This window comes from Lupinus angustifolius, unplaced genomic scaffold (assembly GCF_001865875.1).
Source record: "Lupinus angustifolius cultivar Tanjil unplaced genomic scaffold, LupAngTanjil_v1.0 Scaffold_19_66, whole genome shotgun sequence".
In the NCBI taxonomy this organism is placed as follows: domain Eukaryota; kingdom Viridiplantae; phylum Streptophyta; class Magnoliopsida; order Fabales; family Fabaceae; genus Lupinus; species Lupinus angustifolius.
The window spans coordinates 1,929-17,607 of record NW_017719354.1 but is presented as its reverse complement, the minus strand read 5'-3'; the positions used below and the strand labels follow the sequence as shown (position 1 = coordinate 17,607).

Here is a 15,679-nt window from a genome sequence, read left to right as displayed (position 1 = left end):
TTGACTATTTCCCTTTATCTTTTATGCACTTTCCTTTCTATTACTAGATAGAATCCTTAGTATAGGTACATTTACCCCATGCAACATTAAAAGTAAAGAATCACTTCTATACAAGGCCACCTACATCCACAATAAAAGAAATACTAAACCCATAAAGCTAGTGTTGTGGCATATAGTTTCATGAAAGCAACGTAAAAGTTTGGTTTTGTAATGCAGAATCCTTATAAATTACATTGTGGTTGTGGGGCATTGGCCATTCCCTTCCTGGTTCATCATTTCTTTCTAATCCCCCTTAGACTCATCCTTATAAATTCTAACAATGGCATCATGGAAGTTCCCTAGTTTGCTTATTCTATTTACATTATTCTCTTGCTCTTTCTCCTACACATTCACCATAACCAACAACTGTGCATATACCATATGGCCTGGTACACTTGCTGGTTCAACGAGCCCTCGGCTTTCGACAACCGGATTTCGGTTGGACTCAGGCCAAAGTGTTAAACTTACAACTGTTCCAGGGTGGTCAGGACGGATATGGGGAAGAACTGGTTGCAAATTTGACACAATGGGAGTTGGAAACTGCGAAACAGGTGATTGTGGGGGAAAGTTGGAGTGTGATGGAAATGGTGCAGCTGCTCCTACCTCATTGTTTGAGATAACACTTGGTGCAGGCAATGGACAAGACTTTTATGATGTTAGCATGGTAGATGGCTACAATTTGCCAATACTTGCTCTACCGAAAGGTGTATATGGTGGTGCATGTAATGCCACAGGTTGTATGACTGATATTAACCTAGGTAAGAGTTATGAACTTTTACAAAAATATTTAAATAACATCGAAAATTGTAAGAGAGACTAGTTGTCTTAAATCCTATCTCAAATCAATCATGTTCAGTGCCAATGAAAACATGTAATGTGAATTAAAAAATTTAAACTTTGATTATTATTATTCTTGTTTTTGTTTTATTATTATTGAATAGAGATATGATTTGAGATAATGTATCTTTGTTCTGAAAAATGATTTGATTACCTAAAAATTGCAATGGTATAGGTTGCCCTAGAGAACTTCAAGTGTTAGGTGGCAATGGATACCAAGTTGGTGGTGTAGTTGGGTGTAGGAGTGCTTGTGAGGCATTCAAGTTGGATAAGTACTGCTGCAGTGGAGAATTTGCCAACCCAAACACATGCCAGCCTTCCTATTATTCGACCATTTTTAAAAGAGCTTGTCCAAGAGCTTATAGCTATGCTTTTGATGATGGCACCAGCACTTTCACTTGTAAGGCTTCGGAATATGTCATCGTTTTCTGTCCCAGGAACAATGAGTAAGATTACTTACATTTATCATTCCACACATTAATAAGTGGGAGTCTAGTTGCTTTTTTTTTTGACATATGCTTGCTTTCAAAGGATTATCTGATTGAAAACTCATATTTTACATTACAACACAGGAATCAAAAACCAAATCCAGCATCTCCACCTCCACCAATGAGACGACCCCATCCAAAGGGTCACATGGTTCCTTCCTCATCAAATATTGTTCTCTTACCACTTCCAGTGCCAATCATGCTCTTGGTTGTTACTCTTGGTTTCTCAGTTTTTGTAGAGAAGCCTTGGCCATTGATATAAAACAATGCTAGAAGATAATCCCACAAGTGCTGTGGAAAGCAGGGAAGAAAAATGGCCAACTTAATGAGATGGAAATGATCAGCATAAAATATAGCACTTAAAGAATCCAGAAACAAATAAATGAAGAAAATAAGAAATTATGAGTAGTTTTTGCTGGAAGCATTCAAAGACCCAATATATTATTATTAGAGAATAGTTACATACCGGATATTACCTACCCTAATACAATGCATCCCAACAATCTCAACATTCTCCTTCATCCTTTTCATTATTAGGCAATAGTGAAACTTATTCTAATAGTAAGCAAGTCTTAACAATCTTTACCACATGAAATATCTCGCTCACTAGGAAATCTACACACTAGACTACATTAGGTCATAATTTCAGCTTCTATCCTATCAAGATAACTTGTTCTTTGTGAAGAAAACAACTAGTGATGAGTTTGCAATTTGACCAAGAACATAAGAATTATCAGTCATTCTTTCACTTGTTCTATATACTTCATGTTCTTCATAAATGTGACGAACAAAGCTTTCCTTCCAGAGAATAATACCCCGCTAAAGGAGGCCAGTCAAATTCAGAGATAACGAATTATATTTACTGGGAAAAAACAGTAACAGACATAGAGATATGGAGCTAGATGAAAGTGATGAAACTAAGGAACATGACTTCTCCAATGGACGATAAGCTTGCAGCAGTTCTTTGTACTTTAAATTTTCTTTTATTTTGGGATATATAAGAACTCCAATGGCATCTATTCCATAATTCTATATCATATTTGTCTTGACCGATATAAATCCAGTGACTCTAATTTTAAATTATAGAATTCTTCTAGGACTCGTCTCTTTGGTCTCTATTCTCTTGGAATTATGGATGACAAAAATAACTACACTATACTCATTATTACCCATACAAGTAAATAACTTAGGGTGTAATGAATGAAGAAGGATATTCATAATAAATGGAGAAACAAGTACTTGATTTCACATGTATTTTTAATGACAAAAGTATTATTCTTTTATATATAAAATGATAAAAATGTCTTACCATATTATCATTTCATTTGTTTTTTATTATATTTGTTTCTCTGTTAATGAAGAATATATTTACTTGTAACGACTAGGGATGGAATAGGTTAGGTAAAACGAAGGCTTAGATATGTCTAACATGTTTTAAATATTGCAGCCGAAATGTAATATGTTTGTTTAAGTTTTTTTATGTCTAAGCTTAGTTTGTTTAGAAGTCTAACCTTCTATGTTTGTCTATCTAAAAGCAAAGTAGGTTATAATCTATGTCTTTTAAATATATCAATAGACGTTCAAGTAGATTAATAGATTAACCTTAATTATCAAATCTAATATCCCAAATCCCCTAGGCCAAATTACTCATAAGATCTATATATTTTGTATTTATTTTATTTATATATCACATAAAATAATTAATAGAATTATAGAGGTCCATTTCATAAGGTTAATAGGTTTTTTAAAAAGCTTGTCTAAAATAGAAAAGCATGAAACTAACCTATTTATTAAAAAAGGTATGACCTGATCTCTAACAGGTAAGTAGCAGGTCCGTGACAAATATCATATATTGTTTTCACCCTTATACTGACCACTTGACCAACTAATATTACACTATTACATGTTCATAAGTTTATTTGTTTAATTCAATTTGTATATTATTATAATTTTTTATAACTTCGAAGTTATAATTAAAACTTGAAAAGCAGCCGGATATCCACATATAAACGCAGATGGGAAGCAGTAAACACCCGACACCCACCTCATTCTCATCCGTACTCTAAGCTACAGTTTATTTAGTGTCTTAGTTTTGCTGCAGATGCAGAAGTACACCTTCCCGCACCCAGAAAGGGTGTGAAACTATCAATTTTTAATAAGGATACTTCAAAATAGAGGTGAGCACCGGGTTGGGTTGGGTTGGGTTGGGTAAAGTTTCATTATGTCATAATATCAAAATAACAATGTTTAAAATTGTCATTTAACAACGTTTTTTGTGGCGTTTTCTATGTGAGCGCGATAGTACATAGAGTTATATTCAACCACGCTTTTTGCAGCGCTGTAGAAAGTAGACATTAACAGTGTTCACTGAAGCAAATATTGTTAACCGTCACTTTCTAAATAAGATAATATATCTTCTAGACATTCTATCAAACACATGACAAGCATATCCAATTCACCACATTTATAATAGATTTGTTAAATTACCAACGACTTCAACTACATTCAATTTTAATACATTCCAATATTATAAAATAACACATGAGTAATGAGATCTTACAAAAATTGTTCATTCTTTCTCCTCCAATGTTCACCATAGCCAAAAACCTAGAACATTAGCTGCATAAAGATCACACTATTAGTAAATAGAAAAATAAATGAGCTAAACTAATATAATGATTTACCTTGAAAAGAAAAACAAAAAATCGATAACTTCACCATAGCTTCATAACTTTACAACAAATAAAGATCACAATACTAGTGAAAATAGAAATAATTGAGCTAAAATAATATAACGATTTATCTCATACTTGAAGAGAAAAACCAAAAATCGATAACTTGCTTCAAGAGATAAACTAAAAAAAAAAGAAAAAAAAAAGTAAGTTATATAGAAGAAGAAGAAGAAAAAGGGTGGGTGAAATAATAAATTGAGTGATATGTATTATTGTATAAGGTTTTATTTTTTAATTTGAAAAGATTCTGCTCACTAAAACAAGCGTTAAAAGTATGACATCTTTAACAGTGTTTGCTTCAATAAGCGTTGTTATAAACATCACATTTAACAGCGCTTATTGAAGAAGTGTTGTTAAATATATGAAATATGACATTTAAGAACGCTTGTTTCAATAAGCAATGTTAAAGATAACACATTTAAGAGTGTTTTCTTCAACCATCGTTGTTAAAGATAACACATTTAACATCGCTTATTGAAGAAGTGTTGTTAAATATATGAAGTATTACCTTTAACAACGCTTCTTCGATAAGCGATGTTAAAGATAACACATTTAACAATATTTTCTTCAATAAGTGTTGTCTATCACTAGTTCTAAATATTGATCGGGTCAATTTTTGAACATGAACTCATCCCTAATTAGAATGAGACGCGTGAGGAACGAGTCCAAAATAAGATAGGTCAAGATAGGGATGGGTCTGAGTTGGAAAATGACAAAATGACAGACGTAAACATTTTTTCTCAAATCTTTAAGCATGCGCAATCAAAATTATCACAATTTGTATATAAACTCAATTAAAATCTGCATCCCACATACATCAGTATATAAACTATAAATTATAAATTGTATCATTCAAACTAAAAACTATCACATTCACGTGACTAAAAATTATAGAAGACATTGAAAATATCAGAACAATTTAAACTGTCAGGTGTCAACATAAGCTGAAGTGTTCTTGTAAATGATAAAAACACATGAGAACTGAAATGACAACAATATGTCATACTCAAAATTTCACACAAAAATGAATACAATAACTAACTATTAACTGAAAAATGAAACTTAAATTCGAGTTTAAACAAAGTACATAAAAACTAAAAATTAATTGTTTTTCTCTCAATCAAGATTCATAGGCTTATATGTATTTGAGTTATGTGGGCTTAACATAATGGGTATTGATAAGTATTTATTCAACTATTCTTAATATAGGGACGGGCGAGTGACCCGAACATAGACCTGAACCCATCTTTTTTGTCAATGGGTCTGTCTCTTTTAATCAGGTCTATCATTTTTTATTTATTTGGACGGGTCAGACTCGTCCTTAAGCCATTGGGTTGAGACTGGTCTAGGGATGATGTCGGGTCTTGCTCACCCCTACCCCTACTTCAAAATAGTTATTATTTGAAGATTACCCGAATCTTTTGTTGGAGAAATGAAAGATAAGTTGATTATGCAGGAAGAGAAAATGAGATGATTAACAAAAGAAGAGAATGAATCAATGAATAGAAATCTTGTATTAGATGCTTAGAGGAGTTGAGAATTATAAAGAGAGAGTATACTATTTATAGAATCTAGTTACTAAAAACTAACTTTCTACTTATAGTAAGAATTAACAAAATACTAACATCTTTTACACAATATAATAAAATAAATTTATTAGATCCACTTTTATCTATTGAGTTTACTTTTATTCAATGGTAGCTATAATAATTTTCAAATTTGTATGTAAATAAAAGTGAATGTAATTGATAACCAAAAAAGTGAATGTAATTAAAGAAATGTTTATATTAGTTTCAAACATCCATTTTCTTAATCAATATTATATTGGCTACTAATATTTTTTGAACACTTTTATCTCTGAATGCAATGTTTCTAAATTTTGCTACGGTTCAGTGAGAAACATCTTCTATCCTAAAAGAGTGCACTACTACATGTAATTGAAATGGATAATATTTAATTATTAAACTTTTAACTTAAATATATTTTTTCAACTAATCATATGTCGTGGTAAATAAAATGACACACTATAAGGAAGAGTAGATATGCTCCCCATTCATATGGATGATAACGGTGTAGAACACATACAAGTAATGTTTTCCTGTATTCATACATGTACTATTTATAGGTACTCACATGAGTAATAGGTATTTGTGATTATCCGATGAGTTTTTAAGTTTCAATATATATTTATAATAATCAATACATATAAAATAATTATTACATGAATAATAAAATTTGTGTACATATTAAATTTATTATACATTTCAATCACTCAAATTCATTATAAAATAATTCAAGAATAGATAATATATAATTATAAAATAATAATAAAAATGTAATATATAAATTATTTAATTAAAAATAAATTTATAAATATGCAGGTATCTACGAGACTAGTATTATAATATATATTGTCACTCATAAACTATTTTTATGAGTACTCATTATAGGTATTTAGTGAGTATCCATGGTGAGAATATTTTATTCATTCCTACCAATTCAATACACCTTGGTGGATGCCATGTGATATTCATGTTATTAGATATGTATACTTGATTAGGTATGTATACTTGATTCGAACATAGAAAATTGGGCACCGCCCATTGAGAAATGAATGAAATACCTGCTTCTTTGATAGGTAGAACCGGCAGGCGAGTTTTATTTTCTTATTTTGAATTTATATTTTTTATAATAAATTTATAAATATTATTCTGTAGAATGTATAACTAACTATTAAAATTGTTGAGGACTATTTTTTTTATATTATAAATGATATTTCTCATTTTTTTTTGTATAAAATTAATCTCTTTCGGATTTTATGTTTACCCCTTCTAACAAATATTGTTCACATAGATCTAATAAAACCTTACAACATTAAACTAATGTTTTGTTAGTAAAATGTTCAAGACTAAGTCTCAAATAACTATGAGCTCTAGGTTTGAACACTCAATGAATTTAAGAAATGTGAAATTTGTTTATTGGTAAATTAATCTTGACTAATACAATATGATATGAGGACAGATTCCTAATTGAACTTGCTGTATTTTAACTTAATTAATTATTAATTAATATACTTACAACTAATATTTAATTTGTTCTTGAAAGTTTAACCAACTTAATTAATAGGTGAGTTTTTGAAAAGTCAATAATAATTAAATATAAATAATAAATGATATTCTAATAATGTATAAAATTCATACATTATTAGGTAATATTTTTTTTCTCGCGATACTATTTGACATTTAACTAAATATAATGTATGATAGATTATAATTAAAGTTTTAAACTCATAAATAAAACAATAATAAAAAGTATAAAAAGCGACAAAATAAAACCTGTTATTATCCATTGTTAAACTCGTCTTCCATTACCAAAAGAGTTGAAAAAATGGAGCAAGGGAAGAAACAAGGAACTACGTTGGTTGTACCAAATGGCTTACCTCAACAATTCCAGAACCCAATACACGAAATCCAAACACGCTTCAAGCAGTTAGAGTCCGGTTTCAAGCTATGGCTTTCAAAACAGTCTCTTCCCGTTGAAGCCGCCGTCGTCACCGCCACCAGCGCCGGCCAAGGCGCTGCTATCGGTGCCTTTATGGGTACCCTCTCACCTGACGCTTCCTCCGTTTTCCCTACTCCGCCGCCTAGTGCTTCTCTTAATCCTCAAGCAATGGCTTCTCTTAAGCAAGCTCAGGTTCGCGTTCACCACTCCATTTCCTGCCCTATTTTCAGAATTTCAAATTTAGGGTTTTTGTATCAATAGGAAGTTTACGGGGCCCTTTTGGGTGAGTGACTGCCCCTCCCAACAGAACCCTTTGCTTTTGGTGTATTAGAGATCGAGTTGGGCCTTAGACCACTAGACCAGCTCGTTAGAAGTTTCTGGGTTTATTGCTTATGGACTATGACTACATTTTTTCACTGGTTCGTAGGAGTAGAGTTATTTGCTGTTATTTTTATTTTAGTGAATAATACCCAAGTTTGTTTATGAGAAAAGAAGAAGAAAACTTTTTAATCCCATTGGAAATAACGAAGTTATAATTTTGTTTTTAAGAATTTCAACTTATGGTCAAAATCATCTTGTGAAGACTAATGCGTCCCTAGATTTTATCTACAAAGGACTAATTTCACTAGCATTTAAAATTCTTGAGGATAAAGTTAATTTTTTTTTGTTTTTCACTTCTCATGGACCAATTTGGGTACACATTGTTTACTCAGCATGAATATGGGTATGTACTGTGAGTATTGTTATTGTTGTTGACTTGTTGTTAATATATATGTCTGTAATTGATTTTGATTTTTTGAATTATAGGCTCTTGCTGGGGGTCCGCTTGTTCAAGCTCGCAACTTTGCTGTTATGACCGGAGTGAATGCTGGTATTACCTGTGTCTTGAGAAGGTTAAGGGGAAAGGAAGATGTCCAGAGCAGGTGAGTGTTTTTTCCTCTTTGTTTTCTCGATTAGGTTTCATTACCATAATAAGCTACTACTGAGTTTTTTTGTTCTTAGTGAAATGGTACAATTGTCCTTCTATTCTAGATATTCATATCAAGAGATATATATTTCTTTTACTTCTGTAAGCTAAGGAAAAATTGCATAAGGTAGTGGAAACAAATCTTGATATCACCTTATAGTGCTTATGAAAAGGGGAAGTGAGAAGAAGCCTTGAAATCTTCAACAGCCCTGAGGTTTATTCCCTCCACAACAAATTTGAAAATTCTTCATCACCGACTGCATTTAGTATTTCTATTACCTATAAAGCATGGATACTTCAATATCATTCGTGTATCTGTATCTAATACTAATATTCTTTGATACTTCGTCAATATGTATCCATAGAATATTGAAAATATTTTTTGAACAAATAAATAAATTATAAATTTGATACTTTCTAGACACTCTCTCATACTCTTAAAATGTTTTTCCGTTATGTCCTAAACACCGAAACTACCATACAATAGCATTTTAAGAGAGAGACAAAGCGAGAAAAGCATAACATACAATCAATTAAGTAGAAGAGAGAAACATAATATTCAATGTACCAAATGAATGTAGTGACAGAGAAAAGAAAAAGCATGTAAATTGCATAGAGAATGAAGAGGAAATGCATTTGCATAATGTTGATCATGAGTTAAACGGATTGATACTATTCTTATTTGTTGGCACTAAGCAATGATTTCTTAGGAAAATATGTTTTTCATTTTGTCTTCAGTGATTTCTAAGCAATGTGTTCTCTATTTGGAATTTCATAACAACAATTATATGTTTATTATGTTTTATGAATTTTATGCATATATATTTTATGTGTATCTCAAACATATCGGATACGTATTGTATCTGATACTTTATCAATTTAGGTGTTTTGTAGCCTATTACAACCCAAGAGATTTATAAGTTTGATTTACCAACTACTTTAAAATCAGATGCTTAGCAAATTGTTTTATGATTTTAGTTCGGTTTTGTCCGTGCTTAGAACATTGTATAAATGAATTTAAACTTTAAATTGATGGTTAACCTAAATGGGCATGTGTGAGACTGTGAGAGCATATTTTACCTTCATTGGCCAATAGCCACACAACTTATTGTTAAATAATTGTACAACCATGATCTTTTAATCATTTTTTATTCGTAATTTTCTCTCCACAATATAGCCAACACCAGCAAAGATAAGTCAGTACAACATACAAGGTCTATCAATTTCTTAAATAAAAATTACTGTTGTGTGGTTATTTATTTGCAATAAACCAAAAGCTTCTGACTTTGGAGTTTGGAAAAGTAAAATGAATGAAAAACTTAGATTTCAATGTCCAAAGTTACATGATTCATCAATCTGCAAAGCTGTCAACTTGCCATGCTGCTTAAATGAATTCAATTAGGACAGTAACATTTAGGACGGAGCAGGTTGCCTGAAAAGGCCAAGTAAATGACTGTAATATGTGAAAAGTTGCCAATAATTATGTAGGCTGTGTTAATTTTTTTGGTTACTGTTACATATAAACTTCAATACCCTTTAATTTTCCTACATAGCTGAAAATGGTGTGTTCTTGATACAACCAATGCGGTTTCTTATAGCTGTTGTGATGTTTAGAATCTGCTAAATCATCTATTGCAGCATGATGGCAGCTTTTGGTTCCGGTGTGATGTTTACGTTGGTAAGTGGCGCTGGTGGACCAAATCAAGCAACAAATGCGCTCACTTCAGGACTTTTCTTTGCACTTGTTCAAGGTGGACTTTTCCAGGTGGGCATGAAGAAAAAATAAATGTGTCTTAACAGTTTTCTTTAGGCCTTTACTATTTTGTACCTTTTTAATTAGTAGGAAAAAACTATTTTGTTACCTTATTTGATTGGTTGGAATATGAACTAGGTTTACTGGGCTTTCTATGTTGGCAACATTAACACAATGAACATTTGTTGATTGGCGTCCTCTATAACCAAATTTCTAGGTGTAATCTCATAAAGAGTAAAAAATTCTAGGTGTAATCCTTCTTGGGGTTCTAAGACTAGGGTTTAAAATTTGGACATGTCTTGTGATGTTTGTGTCCAAGCGAGACATGCTTATCCATATCCCTGGATATATTGTTTTTTTTTTGTTGGTTTATTATTGTCATGCCACTAACTCATTGCATGTATTTAACTGTTCGTTAATCATGCAGATAGGACAAAAGTTTTCTCAACCGCCGACTGAAGATACTCGCTATATTAGAACAAGAAACATGTTGCAGAACCTCGGCCTTCAGGGTTACGAGAAGAACTTTAAGAAAGGCTTGTTAACGGACAACACACTGCCTCTACTGACAGATAGGTAAGAAGTTCAAATGTGGTGACAATTTTTTTCTTCACATATTTTGGCTTACCATGTCTTGGGGTGTGACTCCTTTGTTCTCTATGATGTGTTTCAGTGCTCTAAGAGATGTAAAGATCCCTCCTGGACCCAGGCTTTTGATTCTCGACCACATCGAGAGGTATAGATTTTGTTCTATACGTAATCATGTAGTAGTGCTACACTGCCTTTGCATGTTCTTAATGCTGATATTTGATTTCAGGGATCCAGAATTGAAGAGAGGTGAGTAAGGAGGTTGGGATTGACACATGTGAATCCATGTTTGGTGCCTCTAAACTTTTAGAGCCTCATAACCATTGAAAATTGATTGTAGGGAGTTTATCTTGCAAAAGAATTTTGTCATTTTTGCTTAGTATTCTTTATGTTACATTCTCATTGCACTGACTTCATAAAATTTGGTCATCCAATTAGTAACGTTGGTTGCCATGAAAGGACATAAATGGTGTGAAAGTGAATTCTAGAGCATGATTTTGTTAACTTAAGTAAGATAAGTTCTTTCTTCCTTGTGAAGGATTGTCACTAAGGTCCACATAGATGATGTTTTTAATGGAAGAAAAATAATCCATTGCAAGAATGATGCATATTGTATTTCAAGGGTAATTCTGTGGTATATGTTTTTACGGCACTAGTTAAGGAAACATAGAAAGTTAGTGTTGGGAATTTGTGTATTTTAAACATAATCTATTTTAAAACTGTGATTTTCATTGAATAATTTATATCTCTTGGTGGACATTGGTTAATAGGACCCTTGTAAAAGACACCTTCAAAAAGTAATTCAAAAGCATTAGTTTAAGAATTTCATTAAACTAATGGCATGGCTATTTGTTCAATGAGCAAGCGTTTCATTGTAAATACTCATTGGTTACTGAATTAGAATTTACGGGTTTGCTCTCATATAGCAGGGGCATGATCTCCAGGTTGAAAGAGTCTAGATGTATTCTCTCAAAAAACCTTTCCTTAGTTTATAAGCTGAGTTGCAGTGCTTCCTTTAAGAGTTGTTAAGTTGTATGAACGGTTATGAAAACCAGACTATATTGGTCGGTTAACTGGAAAACTCTTAAATCGGTCTTATTGGTACATTCCATTTAGAGCTGTCAAAATGGGTCTGGAAGGGTTTGGGCTAAATGGGCTGAGCTAAAACCCTGGATACAATTTATGTATATCAAATTGTAGTCTAAAATCACTCTAAGTGGGTTGTGGGTTGTGGGTTGTGGGTTGTGACAGGCTGAACCCATATACTACTAAAAAATATTTACTTAAATTTTAATATATTTAATTTATTTTAAATATATATATAATTTGGTATTAATGTATAGTTTTTTTAACCCACTTCTTATGCACAATGAAATCAAACTTAGATCTAATGTCTTGTGTTTGAGTTAAGACGTAATGTTAACTCTATGTATAATTGTATATGATTTTTAGCTTGACCCATTTATTAAATCTCTTATTTCTAATGAATTTTCAATCCTTAATATAATATAATTTGTGATTTCACTTTAATGTATAGACATTTGAACACTATTAAAAATAATATTATGCTAATTTATAGTAATGGTAGTATAAAGACAAATTCAGAACAAACTCTATATGTCAAAGTATAACATCTTCGTAATATATGAAGATCTTCTGTATACCATTTATCAACACATTCATTATGAACAGTTACGTTAAATTTTGTTATGTGGAGTACTATGTGATAAACAATTATGTTGTTATTTAGTGTTGTTGTAAAGTTTATTTATCTTTATTATGTTTTTCTTGTAAAAGTTAGTTAATTACAAAATTAAGAAGAAAAAAATGAAATCTATATGGTTTAATGTTTCTTCTCATTTAATTTTATATAGTATTTTGTTATTGTATTTAAAATAATATTTGCAAAATATGATAAATAATATAATATTATAACATCATTGTAATTTATAAATAATGATGTTTATTTTTTTTCAAAGTTTATAAGACACTGTTCCAAATGACGGTTAACATTAATGTTTATGGATAGTTCACCCTTATCCATCTAGCCAGCTGATCAACTCCAATTCATTAGTTTATTGAGTTTTTTTGGGCTCATAAAGTATCTTTGAAATTAGCTTTTCTTACAGCTTCAAGTAGAGTTGAAAGCCAACAATAGAAATTAATTTCGCTCACATTCTTTACATAAATTTATCATAGTAAACTGAAGATTTTCAAGTGACTGGACTAAATACATAAAACATGATTCTATGAGGCTTAGCTGAGGCCTAGTTTGCATAGACAAGGGTAAAGAAGGATTTAAGAAACTGCATTAATAAATTTTCGTCGATATAAGCATGAAACTAGCACTGAGTAATTTTTCCTCTGTTCTACATGACCACTAACATATAACATACTTTTTATATTTATTATCTATTTTCTATTATAAGTTATGTCGTAAAATAATTTTCACCTAATGTTTATTACTAAACTAAAGGTCCCAATAAGGAAAAAAAAAATGAATAAAATGAGTAGCCCAAACCTGCCCAAGTAAGTTCGGCCCAAGCCAGATTTTAATATAGTTCGGTCTGTTCTGGCTAAAAAGTTCGGATTTAATAAAAAAGTATTTAAAATGATATATAACCTATATGAATTTTTGGGCTTTGGCTTGCCAAGCCGACCAAGCCTGTCCATTTTGACACCTCTAACTCTATATCGATCATATAATCAACTATTTTTCTTTTAAACTGTGTCAATTACACAATCTGATTTTCATTTAAAATTATTTTTTATGAAAATTATTTTTTAACAAATTAATGTTGTGGAAGATCAAACATACAATTATTATCTTTGTTCATACGGCCTAAAATATTATGTTTCATCAAGTCACATATTTTATCTTAACAAATTGTGTAAGTAAAAGTATTTATCACAATTTTTATTAGTTTTTAACATTAATATTAATATACTATATAGTATAATGATTGACAGATATTAATGAAGTTGGTTGTATGCGGAGAGTAATCAAAAATCATGGTAAAACTAATGGACCGAAGAGTATGTGGAATTCCTCATCAATCGCAATAGGAGGCGCATGTCTATCTTCTACGTATGATCATATCTAGTGTCTCATTTTTTTGTTGTATAACTTCATGTACTATTAACTCTGGTTGGTTGAAAAAATTAATTAAATTAAAGTTGTAATTATTAAATATTTATTTGATCAATCACATCTCCTGACACATGGAGTGACATAAAGTTGTTGAAGAACAGATATGCTCTCCTTCTACATATGGGTCACTCCATGTGTCATGACCTTGTGATTGTTTGAAAAAATTTATTGAAGTTAAAATTTAATTTTTAAGTAACTTTCTGACCAATTACAAGGTCATGACACATGAAATGACACTAAGTGTGGGACAACATATATGCACCATGTACAGACGGTGTCAACTTGGGGGATTTAAACCGTGAAGTGTTTGTTTTATTGGCAAAATTTTGTTGTCACAAAGACCTGAACACTAGCGGTGGCAAAATTATCCATAATCCAAAATTCATTCAAATTAAATTCATCTAAATCGATCCGTTAGAACTAATGGATTTAAATAGATATAATCTAATAGATAGTGTTGATAATGGATGAATTCAAATTCATTCATTATATCCAATGAATATCAATGGGTATATCCATTTGGATGGATACCCAATCCATCCAAAAAAACAATTTTTTTTCCAATTAATTCAATATTAATATAAAAAACATCTCTCACCTTTCTAAGCATAATCTCACACACATTACAAAATTTGAAAATTGCAATTGTAATTTTAAAAGTGCTTATCAAAGAAGTATAAACGATTTTAGCCTTAGTGTTTTACCCCAACATCTTAATGCAAAGTATAAATATATCATTTTGGTTATTAACTAATGTGATAATATAATAACAAAATGAAATATTTCAGGATGATGGACTGTTGCATACAACTTACGGAAGTCTCAATTATTAGGGGTGTAAGCGATTCCGGTTTCAACTGTAAAACGGAACCGAACCATAAAATACGGTTCGGTTTGGTTCAGTTCTGCGATTTGGTTCATTTTTTTATTTGGAACCATTTAAGTTCGGTTCGGTTCATGGTTTTGTAAATTTTGGAACTGTTAGAACCGAACCAAACTGCATATTAAAAAATAATTTTATGTTATATTTGGATGTTTAAGCTTTAAAATTAGGAAGTAAAATATGATTAAGAATTTAAGATTATTAATACATATATGTTAAAATAAGAGACAAATAGAAAAAATAAATTAGTAAACAAACCTAAATATCTATTATCTCTATTATCCATTGAGAAGATAAAAAAAAACTAAAAACTAGTATACATTTTGTCACTATTCACAAATGAAATTAATTAAATAAAGAAATTAAGGAACTAAAAGAAAATAAAGAAAGAACTTGAGGAGATTACTAATGATGTGGAGTATTAGGTATTACTGTTGAACTAAAATTTTGGTATTAAGTTTGTCATTCTTAAAATTTATTGGACAGTGTCTAAGATTTTGTGGACTAAAATTTTAAGTTTGTAGTGTGTTGAATTATTATTGTTTTTTACTAGAAAGAGTATTAAATACTTTATTATTGATGTGTTTATTATTCATTTAGTTGACTCTATACTTTGCAAATTTTGTTCAACTATTTCTTAAAGGATTTTCTTTAAATAAGATGAAAAATCGCAGAACCAAACTGAACCGAACCATTAATGAACAGTCCAGTTCGATTTCTAAATAAAATTTACGGTTAAT

The 15,679-nt window shown here is 30.8% G+C and overlaps 2 protein-coding genes across 2 annotated transcripts; both read left to right on the top strand.

Annotated features, from left to right (window-relative positions):
• Positions 1–280: 280 nt before the first annotated feature.
• LOC109338225 (thaumatin-like protein 1b) lies at positions 281–2,254 on the top strand. Its single transcript, XM_019575412.1, has 3 exons — positions 281–797; positions 1,052–1,322; positions 1,449–2,254. Exons 1-3 carry the CDS (start codon positions 320–322, stop codon positions 1,624–1,626), a joined length of 927 nt encoding a protein of 308 aa, XP_019430957.1. The 5' UTR covers positions 281–319; the 3' UTR covers positions 1,627–2,254.
• A 5,204-nt stretch (positions 2,255–7,458) lies between these two features.
• Positions 7,459–11,436, top strand: LOC109338224. Its single transcript, XM_019575411.1, has 6 exons — positions 7,459–7,789; positions 8,405–8,520; positions 10,203–10,329; positions 10,745–10,893; positions 10,991–11,053; positions 11,135–11,436. The coding sequence occupies exons 1-6, from the start codon at positions 7,484–7,486 to the stop codon at positions 11,160–11,162; spliced, it is 789 nt and encodes a 262-aa protein (XP_019430956.1). The 5' UTR covers positions 7,459–7,483; the 3' UTR covers positions 11,163–11,436.
• The last annotated feature ends 4,243 nt before the right edge of the window (positions 11,437–15,679 follow it).

What these genes read in the sequence shown, in the direction of transcription:
- LOC109338225 (XM_019575412.1), top strand. Translation starts at nt 320, where the DNA reads ATGGCATCATGGAAGTTCCCTAGTTTGCTTATTCTATTTACATTATTC. An exon ending in TATGACTGATATTAACCTAG is followed by an intron (nt 798 to 1,051) that starts GTAAGAGTTATG and finishes GCAATGGTATAG; the next exon opens with GTTGCCCTAGAGAACTTCAA. An exon ending in TTCTGTCCCAGGAACAATGA is followed by an intron (nt 1,323 to 1,448) that starts GTAAGATTACTT and finishes ATTACAACACAG; the next exon opens with GAATCAAAAACCAAATCCAG.
- LOC109338224 (XM_019575411.1), top strand. Translation starts at nt 7,484, where the DNA reads ATGGAGCAAGGGAAGAAACAAGGAACTACGTTGGTTGTACCAAATGGC. An exon ending in TTCAAGGTGGACTTTTCCAG is followed by an intron (nt 10,330 to 10,744) that starts GTGGGCATGAAG and finishes TTAATCATGCAG; the next exon opens with ATAGGACAAAAGTTTTCTCA. An exon ending in ATTCTCGACCACATCGAGAG is followed by an intron (nt 11,054 to 11,134) that starts GTATAGATTTTG and finishes ATTTGATTTCAG; the next exon opens with GGATCCAGAATTGAAGAGAG.